A 13549-nucleotide genomic window follows, 5' to 3' on the forward strand; every position below is an offset into this window, starting at 1 on the left:
GGTCTTTCTGATAAAATAATCTAGTTTACCAGATAATGGGAAATGCTCGTATACCCATAGTTATTTTCACATTTTTTATGAAACTGGAATAAAATGATGGAGATGCCTTCCCCCAGATCCAGAGCCGATGGGAGACATTGCTGACATTGTCACTGCTGGCTACTCTACTACCCCACTATTACCAGGGGAGAATTTATTATGACTGTCTATAATCTACCTCTGAAAAAATTAGTTATCTTACCCTGGACAATTTTGTCTGCAGCAAACAGGACAATGATAAGCCAAATCCACCATGCAGAGAGAGGCAGCAACAAACAGCTCCTGTTGACCAGGGGGATGCAAAACCAGTATTTTTCTGTTGCTGAGGAGGATGAACTGAAGTGCCAAACTCCAAAATTGTGGAGATCTTTCTGTATGTGACCTGTATGCTGCCTATGTATTTTTCTTTCAGTCCAAAAGATAATTTTTTAATCTTTGACCTAAACATAGGATTGTTTAATTAAAGTTTAATTAGGGCCCTTTTTGGCAATAGTTAGCAGATAATATGCAATGTCCTTGCCCAGGACCATACAAAATACAGAAGTAGTTACACTGTTAAACTACAGCAACTTCCATTTTAAAAAATCTGTTGCCTGTTCCCTAATCACTGCAGGGAACAGGATACAGGAAAAGAAATTTACTTCTTCCAATTGACTACAAGCTGGAGACATAGGCTTGTGTGAACCTCACAAAGTTCAGCAGTGCTGAGTGCCTGGGTCAGGGAAATTCCAAGCACAAACCCAGGCTGTGCAGAGAATGGATCGAGACTAGTCCTAAGCAGAAAGACTTGGAGGTGTTCGGGGATGAGGAGCTCATTGTGACCTGGCAAAGGGCACCTGTAGTCCAGAAAGCCAGCTGCATCCTGGGCTTCACCAAGAGAAGTGTGGCCATCAGGCTGAGGAAATGGAATTCTATCCCTCTGGTCTGTTCTCATGAGATCCCACCTGCAGTGCTGTGTCCAGCTCTGGGGCCCCAGTCTAGGAAAGGTCTGTTGTAAGGAATCTAGAGAAAAACCATTAAATCACAGGCCTGGAGCAACTCTGCTGTGAAGACAGGCTGAGAGAGCTGGGGCTGTTCAGCCTGGAGCAAAGAAGGTTCCATGGAGACCTCAGAGTACCTTCCAGAACCTAAAGGGGCTAAAGAAGGTTGGAGGGGGACTTTTTATAAGGACATGTGCAATAGGACCAGGACAAATGGCCTTGAGGTGAAGTGCATAGTCCCTGTGTTCCCTTCACGCTCTCTCGACCTCATTGGGTACGTTCCCTTGTGGGAGAAAGGGTCAAAGTTCGCAAGCTGCACTTGTCAGCTGCCAGCAATGAAAACTTTTAGTTGGAATCTGATAATAGTCTCCTGAAGCTCAAGATAAGAAAGACTCTGACTCAAAGAATCAACATGTACTACCATTTTAGTCTGATAGAATGAATGCAGAGGCCGTGAGAGAGTTCAGGGGACTGTGCAACTGGCAGAGTCAGAAGGAAACTACTGATTTGAAATTGTGGTTGAGCATTCCCCTGTTGCCATTTTTCCTGCCAGAGCTGTCTTTCCCACAGATCAGGGTCCCTCGATCCCTCAAGCCACAAGTTCAGCCTTTGGTCAGACAATAGGTCAAGCAGCACAACAGTAGTGTATCTTTCTTGCTGCAGATATTAAGCTTTAGGGTCCAGTTACTGAACAGCTACAACTTACAGTTTACAAGCCCTAGCATTCATTCTGTGGTTCATGTACCATTACTGGCTTTACTAATTGGCTGAATAGCAGAATTATGCATTCAACATACAAATGCATTCTAGTTTTGTATTTGTCATGTGTATCCTTGGCTTTTCTGATCTTTTTTAGTTTACCAAGGATTTATGTTTTAAGTGAGTAGAGTATATGTAGCTACCTGGAAGTGCTCCTAGCTTCAGCTGAACCTCACTCTTGTTTTTACTGTCAGAATGAGCAATTCTCACTGCTCCTGAACTCAGCATGAAGCATATGCAGTAACTAATAATTTTCACAATAATTCAAAAAGTGATACTAATTTAAAGAAGTACTGTGTGTTCAGGAGTTTATGGTTTGGACCCTTTTTCTCACCTGTGCTAAGAAAAGGAGTCCTTTTACCCTGTAATCTTTTCATAGTTTGTTTTGCATAATTTCTCTAAAAGCCCTTGTCACTTTACTGTCTATTATGTGCTAGTCCTACACCTGTGGTGCTATATAAATGCTAATACATCAATATGCTCATTCTTTATGAGTTCTGTAGGTGGAATTCCATCTGGTTTGCCTATGTCAATTCAGATGCTGGTGTGAAATGTCATTGCTGTTCAGAATTTGTGACGGTTTATGAGCAGTTGGGAAATGACAGGAAAAAATCACAAGACTGGACTTGCTTATCATTCCAACAAAGACATCCAGCCCTGTGCTTAAGACTGGCTGTGACTGGTGTGGAATACCCAGGTGATGTAATTTTTCTCTGAAAAGCCTTAGTTTAAGTAATTATGACATTAACCAGTCTTTTCTGATTTTTCTGAATATTTTCAGCTCATCATAATGTATTTAAGAAAGTTTTGATACTCGGAATGCTGACATTTCTTTCACAAACTGTGTCTACTTTGGACTTTGGGAGTGAGTGGTAGGAATTTAAAGCATGCCCAGGCTCCCAGAAAAGCTTCCCTGCTTTCAGCCATACCACTGGTCTCAAATGGGTTGGTCCTCAGTTCCAGTACAATCAGTCTTGGCTTCCCATGTAGCCATGACAGAACTTGGCAGCAGGGAGTGATGTGCAAGGTCAGAGTAAGTTTATGCAAAATATGATGATTCTATGAAAGTATTTTTTGGCTATTCCCTGGGCTGCAGTTGCTTCCTTCTCCATTAGATATTGATGGATTTCACTAAATTAGACGAGGAAAACTTTGTCTTAAGAATCCTGTAATCTTAAATACGAGTAGCTAGAGAATATGTGAAATAAATTGGCAACTTTTCCTAGTTGCAAATTGGATGATTTCTGAAAGTGTTCTTGCTGGACAATCTAAATTATGTTCTCAACTTCTCTAAGTATACATTCCTTGCTAAGGATTAACATTACCATGGAATAAAAAGGGAAACAATTATGTGTTTTGTTGGTAAAGAGGAAACAAGTTTTCCCTTAACTTCATCTCTTGGCCACTTCCACTGGAACAGGTTGTGAACAAGCCTAAAACAGGAACTTTCAAAACCAGAAAGTCTTAATAATTAGAAGAAATTAGCATCTTAAATATTACACGTACATTGCTTGGTGCACAGCCTGGATATATATTTGCTACAGAGATACACACCCAGCTACACAGGGGCTGTCTGGTGGGGTGAGATTGAGAAATGGAAGAGTTTTACTGCACTTGGAAAATCGTATCATCACCATCACGCAGGGATTAAGGCTGGTTAAGCAGCATGAGAACTGAGAAACAATGAAGGCAGGGACAGCCCTGGGGCTGTGGGTGGAAGGAGAAGGAGGGGGGAAGGAGGAGGAGGAGGAGGAAGGCAGCTGCTTGCCAGCCCTCAGAGCCTGCCAAGCTGCTAGTCAGTGCTGACCGCATGGCCGGGAGCAGGAGCAAGGCCACTCTCCGTGTGTGGCTCGTGTGCCCTGGGCTGCTCAGCTGCTTCTTGCTGGGCTTCCTTACAGGTGAGTACAGAGACCCAGGGGTCAGCCCCCAGCTTCCGTCCCCAGCACACATTTGTGTGCAGCCCCTGTTGTGATTAACTCACCAGCAGGGAGATTATACTACTTTTAGGGGCATGGTAAAGTACTCGACCCACTGCTTTTCTAAGCTTTTCTGTCTAGCCATTTCAGTCTTCAGGGAGTGAGGAACAGAATGGCTCTGTGCTTCAGCTCAGGACAAGCCCTGGTGAACTGACAGCTTCCCAAAACAGGCAGCCAGGCATTCAGAGAGAAAGGATTCATACAAGAGTTTGAGACATCAGGGACTGCAAGATCTCCCAGATTTTAATTTTTTTTTTTTTATTTCCTGTTTCTTACTGAAGATATTTTTAAATGCTCCTATTCAGTTGCTATTTTAGAAATTAAGGGTAGAGGAGGAGTTTGACTGACAGCCAAGTTACTGAAGTTCTCATGCAGATTGGACTTCACTAGAGATTCTTTTCTGAAGTCACTTGTAGCACTTGATTTTAAATTAAAATTGCATGTCCTTTTAAAACTTGTGTTGTAGCACAAACCTAAGACTGAAGTATGAAAGAAAAATCTATGTGGGCTATTAAATATGTAAAATATTAGTTTAATTTAGGACATCTCTGAGCTGCTAATTTCTGGTGCTTGTGCTATGCTTAAACATTTCCCTGAACATCATCTTTTGGCACTGCTTCAAAACAGGATACTGGGCGAGACAGGCTTTTGGTCTGATCAAGCATCACTGTTCAGTTCAGAGTGTTACTACAATTGTATTTAAGTGTAACAGGTCATATATATTGTGCTTGTGACAGCACATGTATTTGTCTTTCTTATGAAAACTTTCCCAGTTTGGGATTGTCTAACTATAATAACAAAAGGATGTTTTTGTTTTTGTTGTTTTTCTTAAGACAAATTCATACAGCTGATATACCTTCTCCTACTACTATTTATGGCTACTGAATAAACATTTTAAAACTGGCTTGGGTGACAGTTAACTTTATTCTTTTAATTATTAAGTAGACTAGCACCTCCCTTCTCCAATCTGTAACTATTACAATGCTGGCAGGGTGGCTGTTGAGTCCTAGACCTTCTCTTTAAATATGCTTACATATCTATTTTAAAATACATGCATAAACTTAATAAATTTCATCATGAGTGTCAGGAGTTCAAACCTCACAATACAAACAGTTAAATTGAGAATCTAAACTATAGTTTAAAATTAATGAGAGGTGAGTCTGCCTTAAAAGGGAATTTACCAGGGATTTAGAGTTTACTCTTTTCATGATGTCACTTTTAGACATTTCAGTCAATGAAATATATTTTACTTTTCTGCTTGAGCACTGCTTGACCCCTCAGACACTGACAGAGGGTGCTCTAAGCCCTGTTCATTCTTGTGGTTTTAACTGTTTAGTACCACAGGTTGCACCTGTGCTCAAACATGTGAGGACAGTATTGCTCAGTAGGAAACTTTTCAAATGTGTTTCAGGATGGTTTACAAAATTGACCGAGGAAAACCCCAATTCTTCAGATGTCCATCAAAATGTGAGACAGAAACTTGTGGCTGAAATGAAAGCAGAGAATATCAGGAAATTTCTTCGGTAAGCCTTGTGCATCGTTTTTTGAACAATTTTATCAGTCAAAAAAGCCAGAAAGTGATAACATCAGCTCCAAGGACAGGCCTCTGAAAGCAGAGCTTTTAAGATACTTAGTAAGTATTTAGTTTGTATGGAAAGTCTGAGGGAAGAAAGAAGAGGCTTACAACTCTTCTGTTCCCCCCTCCCCATTTTTGAAGTTGCCTTTTTGAAGTGGTTCTATTGTCAAGTGTACTTCCCTCAGCTGCATCACTGCCAGTGCTTACCAGTCTTCATGATTTCCCATCTTCATGATTTAATGAAATGTGCCTTTTTTTTTTCTTTACAAGTATCTGAAGCTCTAACCTCAGATAACTTCGTTTTCTTTCAGACTGAGATGATTTTACTGTGTTTGGGATATGATGATTGACATGAATTCCATCTGACTGATCATCTGTTCAATGTCTCTTTCAGTTTGAGCAGCTAGTCTAAGTAGAAAATTAATCTATTACAAATTAACGCTACAAATTTGCATGGCACTGAGTTGCATGTACACTTACAATTTACAATTCCTTTAGTGTGACCATACTGGATAACGTGCTGTTAATTGGGAACTCTGACATCCCATTATACTCGGTCTTCTGTTTCAGAGATAAAGGGCTCTGTCCACAGTCAGTGTGCCTGTATGGTTGGTGAAGGCTGGCATGATGTAACTGTCAGTAAATATTTTTTCTTGCATTGTAATGCATCCATGCAGTTCTTTCAAAACAGCTAAAATGCTATGGATATAAAAATACCCCCTTTTTTGCCTTTTTTTTTTTTTACCATTCCACTGAAAATGAAAAAAAATCCCCACATTATAGTGTATATTTATATTTTCTATAGAGGAACAAATATATTCACATGAAAAGTAAATAAATACTAACTCTGGTAAGTAGAATGTTTGTATTCAGCATGTAAGTCAGCAGCTGCATGAAGAACATCAAAAGATTACTGACAAATTCAATTTCTATACATTTATTCTAAACCCAAAAGGTTTCATACCTAACATCAATCAGCTTTTTAAGTCTGCAGGCTTAAACTTATTTTGTATTTGTTGCTTTACATAAATTGGACAGTTCCTGAAAATTATGTTTGAATGAAAATCTGGGCTACCTACCATGAAAGAGCCCTGTAATTATGCCAAAGTCTCTTAGCTGTGGGACATTAATGATTTCTCATTTGTCTGCTTGCTTTGGTGATGAGCCAAATGCTTCATGCTGGTTGGGGGTTTTTTTGGCTAAATTCAAACAAAAATCAGGAAATGCAGAGAAAGTGTATTAACATACTATCAAAAAAGTTTGCCAAAAGCATAAAAAAGGTGAACTTGAGAATTTTCGTCCATATTCTTCCTTTTTAAGACTACTACATCTGCTTTTATCACGTGAGGAGAAAAACTATGAGTCTCAGAAAATGCAGATGTTTTGGTCTCAGCATTGTATCATTGCTCTGTAAAGGATTCAACTGTTTGGAAGGGAAAGTTTGAAAAAAAAAGTCGTGTGTTTCTCTTGCTGGTATATGTGGTATTTAGTACACTTAAAGAATTAAAAGGTACAGTAATTTCACGATTATAAGCCGCACCATTTTGACTAAAATTTTGGTCCGAACCCGGCAATGCGGCTTATAATCAGGTGCGGCTTATCTATGGACAAAGAACAAAAAGTTGCTGTTTTAGTTTGGAGGACAGGTGTCTGCTGAGAAAGGCAGGAACTTCTCTTTGAAATGGAGAATGTAAACCCCCTCTCTCCAAATTATTATAATTTGGAAATCAAGGGGCTTTCAGGCAAAAATATGGAAATTAGGAATAACAGTTCTTTTCTAGGGAAATCAAAATAGAAATACAGTACTACAAAGAAACAAACTCCAAACCCTGACAAAGTCAGAGTACAACCTGACATCCCACCAGGCAGGGTGTTGGTAGCAGTCCCATTAAATGGTGGCTGCATCCTCCTGCAGTGACAGATGTGATTCAGTTGGAGCAGTGCTCCTGCAGAAGGTGCAGTTTCCCTCCGGAGGTCCAGTGGTGATGTGGAGAAATCCGGTTTTCCTCTGGAGTCCAGTGGAGAAAGGGGCTCCCTTAGTGTCCCAAAACCTCTGTTTTTATCTTGGTAAGAAATACTGGGCTCTTCCCCCTGGCTGGAGCAACTTCCAATGGGATGCAGTAATTTTATCAGTCACACAGTGGGACTCAATGGGCCATTAGCAGAAAATGACTCCCTGGAGGAAGGATGGGTTGTGAAAAGATAAAGAACAATGTCCTACCTGGTTTCAATGGATGGTCCATTAGCACATTATCTGCCATTGAGATAAGGATCACTGTCCCCACCCTCAACAGATGGTGATAGAACAGATACCTTTTATCACACTCTGTATTGTAACATGCGGCTTATAATCAGGTGCGGCTTATATATGGACAAAAAACCAAAAAGTTGCTGAAACCCAGAAGTGCGGCTTATAATCAGTGCGGCTTATAATCGTGAAATTACTGTACTTAAAATACTAGTGAAAGAAGGAAACAAGCAACAGGATTTGGCAAAGGTTGCTTCCAGACTTTGATGCATACCCTCACAGTTTAAAGAGAGGAAATGACACCAGCAGAGAGCAAAAGGTTGTGGTCTACTTAATGAATCTGGATGCATTCAGATCTTGGGGCCAGGTGGGACTCATGTGAAAGTGCTTTATGTTGAGATTACAGTGTTGCTGTAGATGAGAAGTTCTGATGATTTAAAGAGGCCCCAGGTAGCTAAAAAAGGCTGATATTGTGCCCCTCTTTTAGTAACGACAACCTGGAGGGACTCTGGGCTGGTCAGCTTCAGGTCTGGGAGGGTGACAAAACATCCTTCTGGAACCTGTTTTCAAACACATGAGGGATAGAAATATAGTTTGGAAGAGTCAGCATTTATTTACTATTTGTTTGCATGGTCAGCATATTGCCCTCTGTAAAGAAATAGCTGGCTATGTGCATGAGTGGACACATTATAGTGACTGTAACAATCTTGACTTTAACAAGGCTTTGAATATCATTCTCCTTTAGAATCTGAGGAAGTACACACTGCAGAACAGGGGTTGAAAACAGTCTGAAATGGCAGGCTGGAATTTTCTAGCACTAATTAGTGGTAATTGCTGGTATCTGACATCTGTGGGGCAGCCATTGACAAGTAGCCTGTTGGGAATTGGAAGCTGATGCAGAGTACCTGGTTGACTGATGAGCTCATCATTCCTTACTTGTTCAGTGGCCAAACAAATTATTTCTGTAGGGTAGCCTGGAGGGACTGGATTCTGTTTGTGATTGTTTGTTGCCATTATGTGTTATATCTGATTTGGAAGTGTATGTTGTTTAGAAGGTTTTGTTATTCAGGCTTTTGATTAAGAAAAAAAGAGCAAACCTGTGCAGATAATTTAGTGTAATGATTTTCAAGTTAAACTTATTAGGACATTAGGACACGTTGTGACGACAGTACAAATCCGTGATCAGATACCAGAATTATCTGGAAGGTGCCTTTGTGAATGCTTTCCTATATTTATTTCTGCTTCTTGCATACTGCTAATATTCTTTTGCTGAATCTTTGACATTGATTTTCATGGTTTGTATGTAGATGTTGGGCAAAGAAAAAAGTTCAGTTGACTTATCTTAAGGCCTCAGGAAAGATCCTCTGCTCTGAGTATATTTTGTACATGTCCTGATGCAGACTCTGATAAACAATCATGTTACGCAGCTCAAATTTTAAGACCTTTAAGACTGTCCATGTAATGTGTCTTGAAGATTAGCTTTATACACATTGATCCTATTTCACTATTGTATCTCTGCATTTGCTGCTTACCAGTGGTTTTCTGTTTTATTCTAGTTCATTTACCAAGTTGCCTCACCTCGCAGGAACTGAACAGAATCTTCTCCTTGCCAAAAAAATTCAAGGCCAGTGGAAAGAATTTGGACTGGATTCAGCAGAACTTGTTAATTATGATGTGCTTCTTTCATACCCAAATGAAAAGCAGCCAAACTACATTTCAGTAATTGATGATCAAGGGAATGAGGTGATCTTTTCAATGACAAAACTATGTTTATGTAAAACAAAAAAAAAACCCCAGTGACCTCCTGTTTGAAAAAGTGTCTTCCTCTGTATTCTCACCTACTCAGCTCAGCATGTTGTGCTTTATACTATTTAAAAAAAAATCCAGTGCAAAGGGTATTCATATTTAGAAATTGTTTTCCAGGCCTTGCAGAAAGCACAGCAAAGTGGCTGAGATCTCAGTGCCTCGTACAGAAGAACTAGGATGTGAGGCTGCAGTTAACACCAGTAGACCATAAGGTGTTAGAAGGGTTCAGCTTAAGGATACATCTAGGATAATACCCTGTTTTCATAAACAGCCTTAAGTGGATGCACAGGGACATTTAAAAACAAAGAAATGTATTTCAGGCATGCAGTTCTTCCAGTGTCTAGCTGTTTTCAGCTCAGGGCTTCTCTGAATGTGCTGCAATTAGTCTTTTGAAAAATCCTCGTTAGACCTTCTCCAAGTATTTATCCAGTCAGTGATATTTCTCTTCCAAGTACCTATCCAAACTCTGCTTGAATATCTGCACAGTATTTGCTTCCACAACATGCTGAGGTAAGGAATTGCAGAGATACTTTCAATTTCATGTAGTGTTGCCTTGTTCCCCTTGCTCTCAACCTGATTCCACTGGCTTCCAATGGTGTTTCCTGAGTTGGTTGGAAGTACAAATGAACTAGTCAGTCTATAGACATCTCCTTTCTGAATAAGCAGGGAAATAAAGACGTAAATGTAAATTCTGACAAGGGACCTGAGCAAGGAGAGGAGGTGGGACTGCTAGAGAAGCATCATAGCACATAGGTAAGGATGAAGAGCCAGGGTACGAAATAAGGAATAAGTGCTCAGGGATGACATAAGCTTAGATGTGAAAGAATGAAGAAGGTTTTCCAGAAACCCTGTAACAGTGTCTCAGTTACAATCTCACAAGGTGACAAAAGGTGGACATGAACTTTAAAGCAACATGAGTGTTACAATACATAGTGATAAAAGGCAGCATGTTTGACTGGAGTATTACCAGATAAAGAGAATAATAATGCAGGTGGGAGAAACCACAAAAGACAACATGGATGAACCAAATGTCTTTTACTGTCAACACCTTTTGGCAATTTTCAGTTATTTCTTAGCTTCAGGCAATAAGTGATGAGCATCTTCTGACAATGAAAATCTGTCTCTTTGTATTCATCTCTGCATTCTATTACAAAATTTCATCTCTGGATACCTACTTGTATTTTTGTTTGAACCTACATGTATTAGTTAGAATTGCATTTGTTGCCATCAATTTATGGAAACTATAGTTTAAACTGCTGACAAAGCTAACTAACTTGGCAAAAGCCAAGGCTTTTGATACTTTTCATCCATAGGACTGCAGTATTTTGAAATAGTAATTATTTGACAAGGAGTCTGATGGACAGAAACTGAACAACTGTCTCTTCTGACTTTAAACTATAATTAGCATTTTCTTAGTGTGTGAATTTGCGCCTAGAATGTTTGACCAAAAACTACCATTATTGTTTTAATAGGTTTTCAATACATCATTGTTTGAACCACCTCCACAGGGATATGAAAACATCACTGATATACTACCACCATATAATGCGTTTTCAGCACAAGGAGTGCCAGAGGTAAGAAAAGCAATTATGTAATGGTACTAGTACCTATTTTTATAAACATTTTCTGGGACATTTTCTGACTTCTCAAAATATTTGTTGCAGTAGATTTAATTACAATTTGTCCTAATTAAAGAACACTTAGGCACAGATAGGCCACATATTATGCAAAGGTTAGAAATCTTCTGGGACCAAAAAAAGAGCTCTCTCAAATTGCTACAACTCTGAATCACATAATAACAGGAAAAGTTTTTGTATTGATGGAAAATTTTGGATACATCTCAGATTACTCCATATTATTCAGTCATATGTAGAGGACTTGTTTAAGGCACAGGTAGAAGTAGCAATATTTATATAAATAAATATATATAAAGTTGGAAGACATTTTAGATTAAATGGGTGCCTTCAAAGGCCACAAATGTTCCTCACTTAATCTGCTAATTCATTATGGAACAGGTCAGGGACCCAATAAATGAGTGAAATTATATAGTGATGTTTGTGTATGCAAGGAATACCACTGTTTTGTCACAGCCAGAGAAGTTTGGAAGTTTACCAAAGTACTCTGGCTTATTTGGCTTATTTTCCAGCCTGTTGTTAGGACTGTTGTTAAGTGCAGGATAATATCCAAACATCAGAAGTTTGAGCCAAAGCTTCCTATAGAATATTGTGGATATCTTTGGCTATTGTTTCCACAGGTACTGGATCTCATTTGCAGAAATAAAAATATAAAAAAAAATTAAAATTTTCTATCATACATAGTGAATGAAACTGTATTTCTGATAAATGAGTATTTTGTTTGTTGGCTGACCAGTTGCCACAACGCTGCTTTGCTTTTCTGCCCAGGCAGATCTGGTGTATGTGAATTATGGCCGTACGGAAGATTTTTTTAAGCTGGAGCGTGAAATGGGAATTAACTGTACAGGAAAGATTGTAATTGCCAGATATGGGAAGATCTTCAGAGGAAATAAAGTAAGGGTTGTGTTTTAATTTTTCCTCTGTGGGTGAGACACTGTTCATGGTAAAGCTTGAAGGAATTAGTAAGGGCCGTTTGTTGGAATATATGAGCAGAAGGAGGCCTGCAATGTATCCACTGTGACTGCAGACTAAGAATAACTTCCAAAACAATAAAACCAGATGAATGTATTAAACTCCTGAGACAGAGATGGCTGCAAACTCCCTAGGCAGTTCTTGCAAGAGAATAGTTTAGGGAACTGAGTAGTTTGTAGAGCCAAGTCTTTTGAAACTTGCCATCTATAGAACTGCAGTACTTTGAAATAGTAGCATTTTGACAAGGACTCTGATGCACAGAAACTGAGTAACTATCTCTTCTGACTTTAGACAACAAATCTGGCAAAACTGGTGATAGTGGAGCAGTGGGGATAGTGGTCAGGTTTTGTGCCTAATTTTTGTGTTCTGTGCTTTATTTCATAGCCTTGAGCTATGACTAAAGATTTGACACAAATAATGAACATATTGCATTTCACTTGGTATGCTTGGTTTTTCTGCTGAATCTGGGGTAATTTTCTCTCTTTCACATACTTGTCTTCTAAAACTGTGTCTGCATGGAAGCAAATCTTAACATTCAGATTTTTTTCTGCATTAAAAAAAAAAAAGCCCCATCTTAAAAGCAAATAATTTCACAGGTTAAAAATGCCATATTAGCAGGAGCCCAGGGGATCATACTTTACTCAGACCCTGCTGACTACTGTGCCCCAGGAGTAGACGCTTATCCAGGGGGATGGAACCTTCCAGGTGGAGGAGTCCAGCGTGGGAATGTTCTAAATCTGAATGGAGCTGGGGATCCTCTAACACCAGGTTATCCTGCAAAAGGTGAGTACAGGTTCTGTAGCCTGGACCATCAAGTACTTTATAAACTACTGCTGAAGGTGTGGCACTAGAAATTAATTTATTTTCAATACAGAGGCACAGAAAAAAGCTGCTTGAAATTCTTATTGACAGTAGTTACAGTAATTTCACGAATACAAGCCGCACCAATTTGACCAAAATTTTGGTGGAAACCCGGAAGTGCGGCCAATATTCCGGGGCGGCTAATACATTAACAAAATTCTAAAAGCTGCCAACACGGAAGTGAGGGCCCGCGGCAGCCCCAAGCCAAGCTGGAGCCCGGCCGGCCCCGGCAGAGGTAGGAAAGCCTGGCAGAGGCGGGGCCAGCAGTGCGGGGGGCGGGCGACTGAGCCTGAGCCAGCAGGGCGGGGCAGGGAGGGCGGCAGAGCCTGGGCCAGCATGGCGGGGGAGTCGGCAGAAGCGGGGCTGGCAGTGCACGGGAGCCCGACTGCGTAGGGGAAGATAGCAGAAGCAGGAAGCCCGGTGGCGCGGGGCTGCCCGGCGGTGGAGAAAAGCCCCGTAGAAGCAGGGCTGGCAGTGCACGGGAGCCACACTGCATAGGAGAGGACAGTTGAAGCAGGAAGCCCGGCGGCGCGGGGCTGCCCGGCGGCGGGGAAAAGCCCTGTAGAAGCAGGGCTGGCAGTGCATGGGAGCCCAGGGGAACCGGGGCTAGCAGCGTGGGGGAGCCCGGCGGTGCGGCGGCCAGCAGTGCTGGCCAGGGCGAGCCAACATGGCAGCGGCAGTGCAGACGGGAGTGGGGA

General features: G+C 40.6%; 1 protein-coding gene across 5 annotated transcripts in view; it reads left to right on the forward strand.

Annotated features, from left to right (window-relative positions):
- Positions 1-13549, forward strand: part of LOC117009812 (N-acetylated-alpha-linked acidic dipeptidase 2-like) — a 39178-nt gene that overhangs the window by 1099 nt on the left and 24530 nt on the right. For 4 of the 5 annotated variants that reach the window (XM_033084182.1, XM_033084190.1, XM_033084198.1 and 1 more), the window contains exons 2-7: positions 2282-2475; positions 5166-5277; positions 9135-9321; positions 10857-10958; positions 11787-11912; positions 12587-12773. In XM_033084182.1, the coding sequence (XP_032940073.1) occupies positions 2282-2475; positions 5166-5277; positions 9135-9321; positions 10857-10958; positions 11787-11912; positions 12587-12773 (908 nt within the window). Of the gene's footprint in view, positions 1-2281; positions 3677-5165; positions 5278-9134; positions 9322-10856; positions 10959-11786; positions 11913-12586; positions 12774-13549 lie in introns of those variants that run through there. The other variant, XM_033084212.1, reaches the window with a different exon arrangement.

The sequence above is a fragment of the Catharus ustulatus genome, chromosome 2, assembly GCF_009819885.2.
Source record: "Catharus ustulatus isolate bCatUst1 chromosome 2, bCatUst1.pri.v2, whole genome shotgun sequence".
NCBI lineage: Eukaryota > Metazoa > Chordata > Aves > Passeriformes > Turdidae > Catharus > Catharus ustulatus.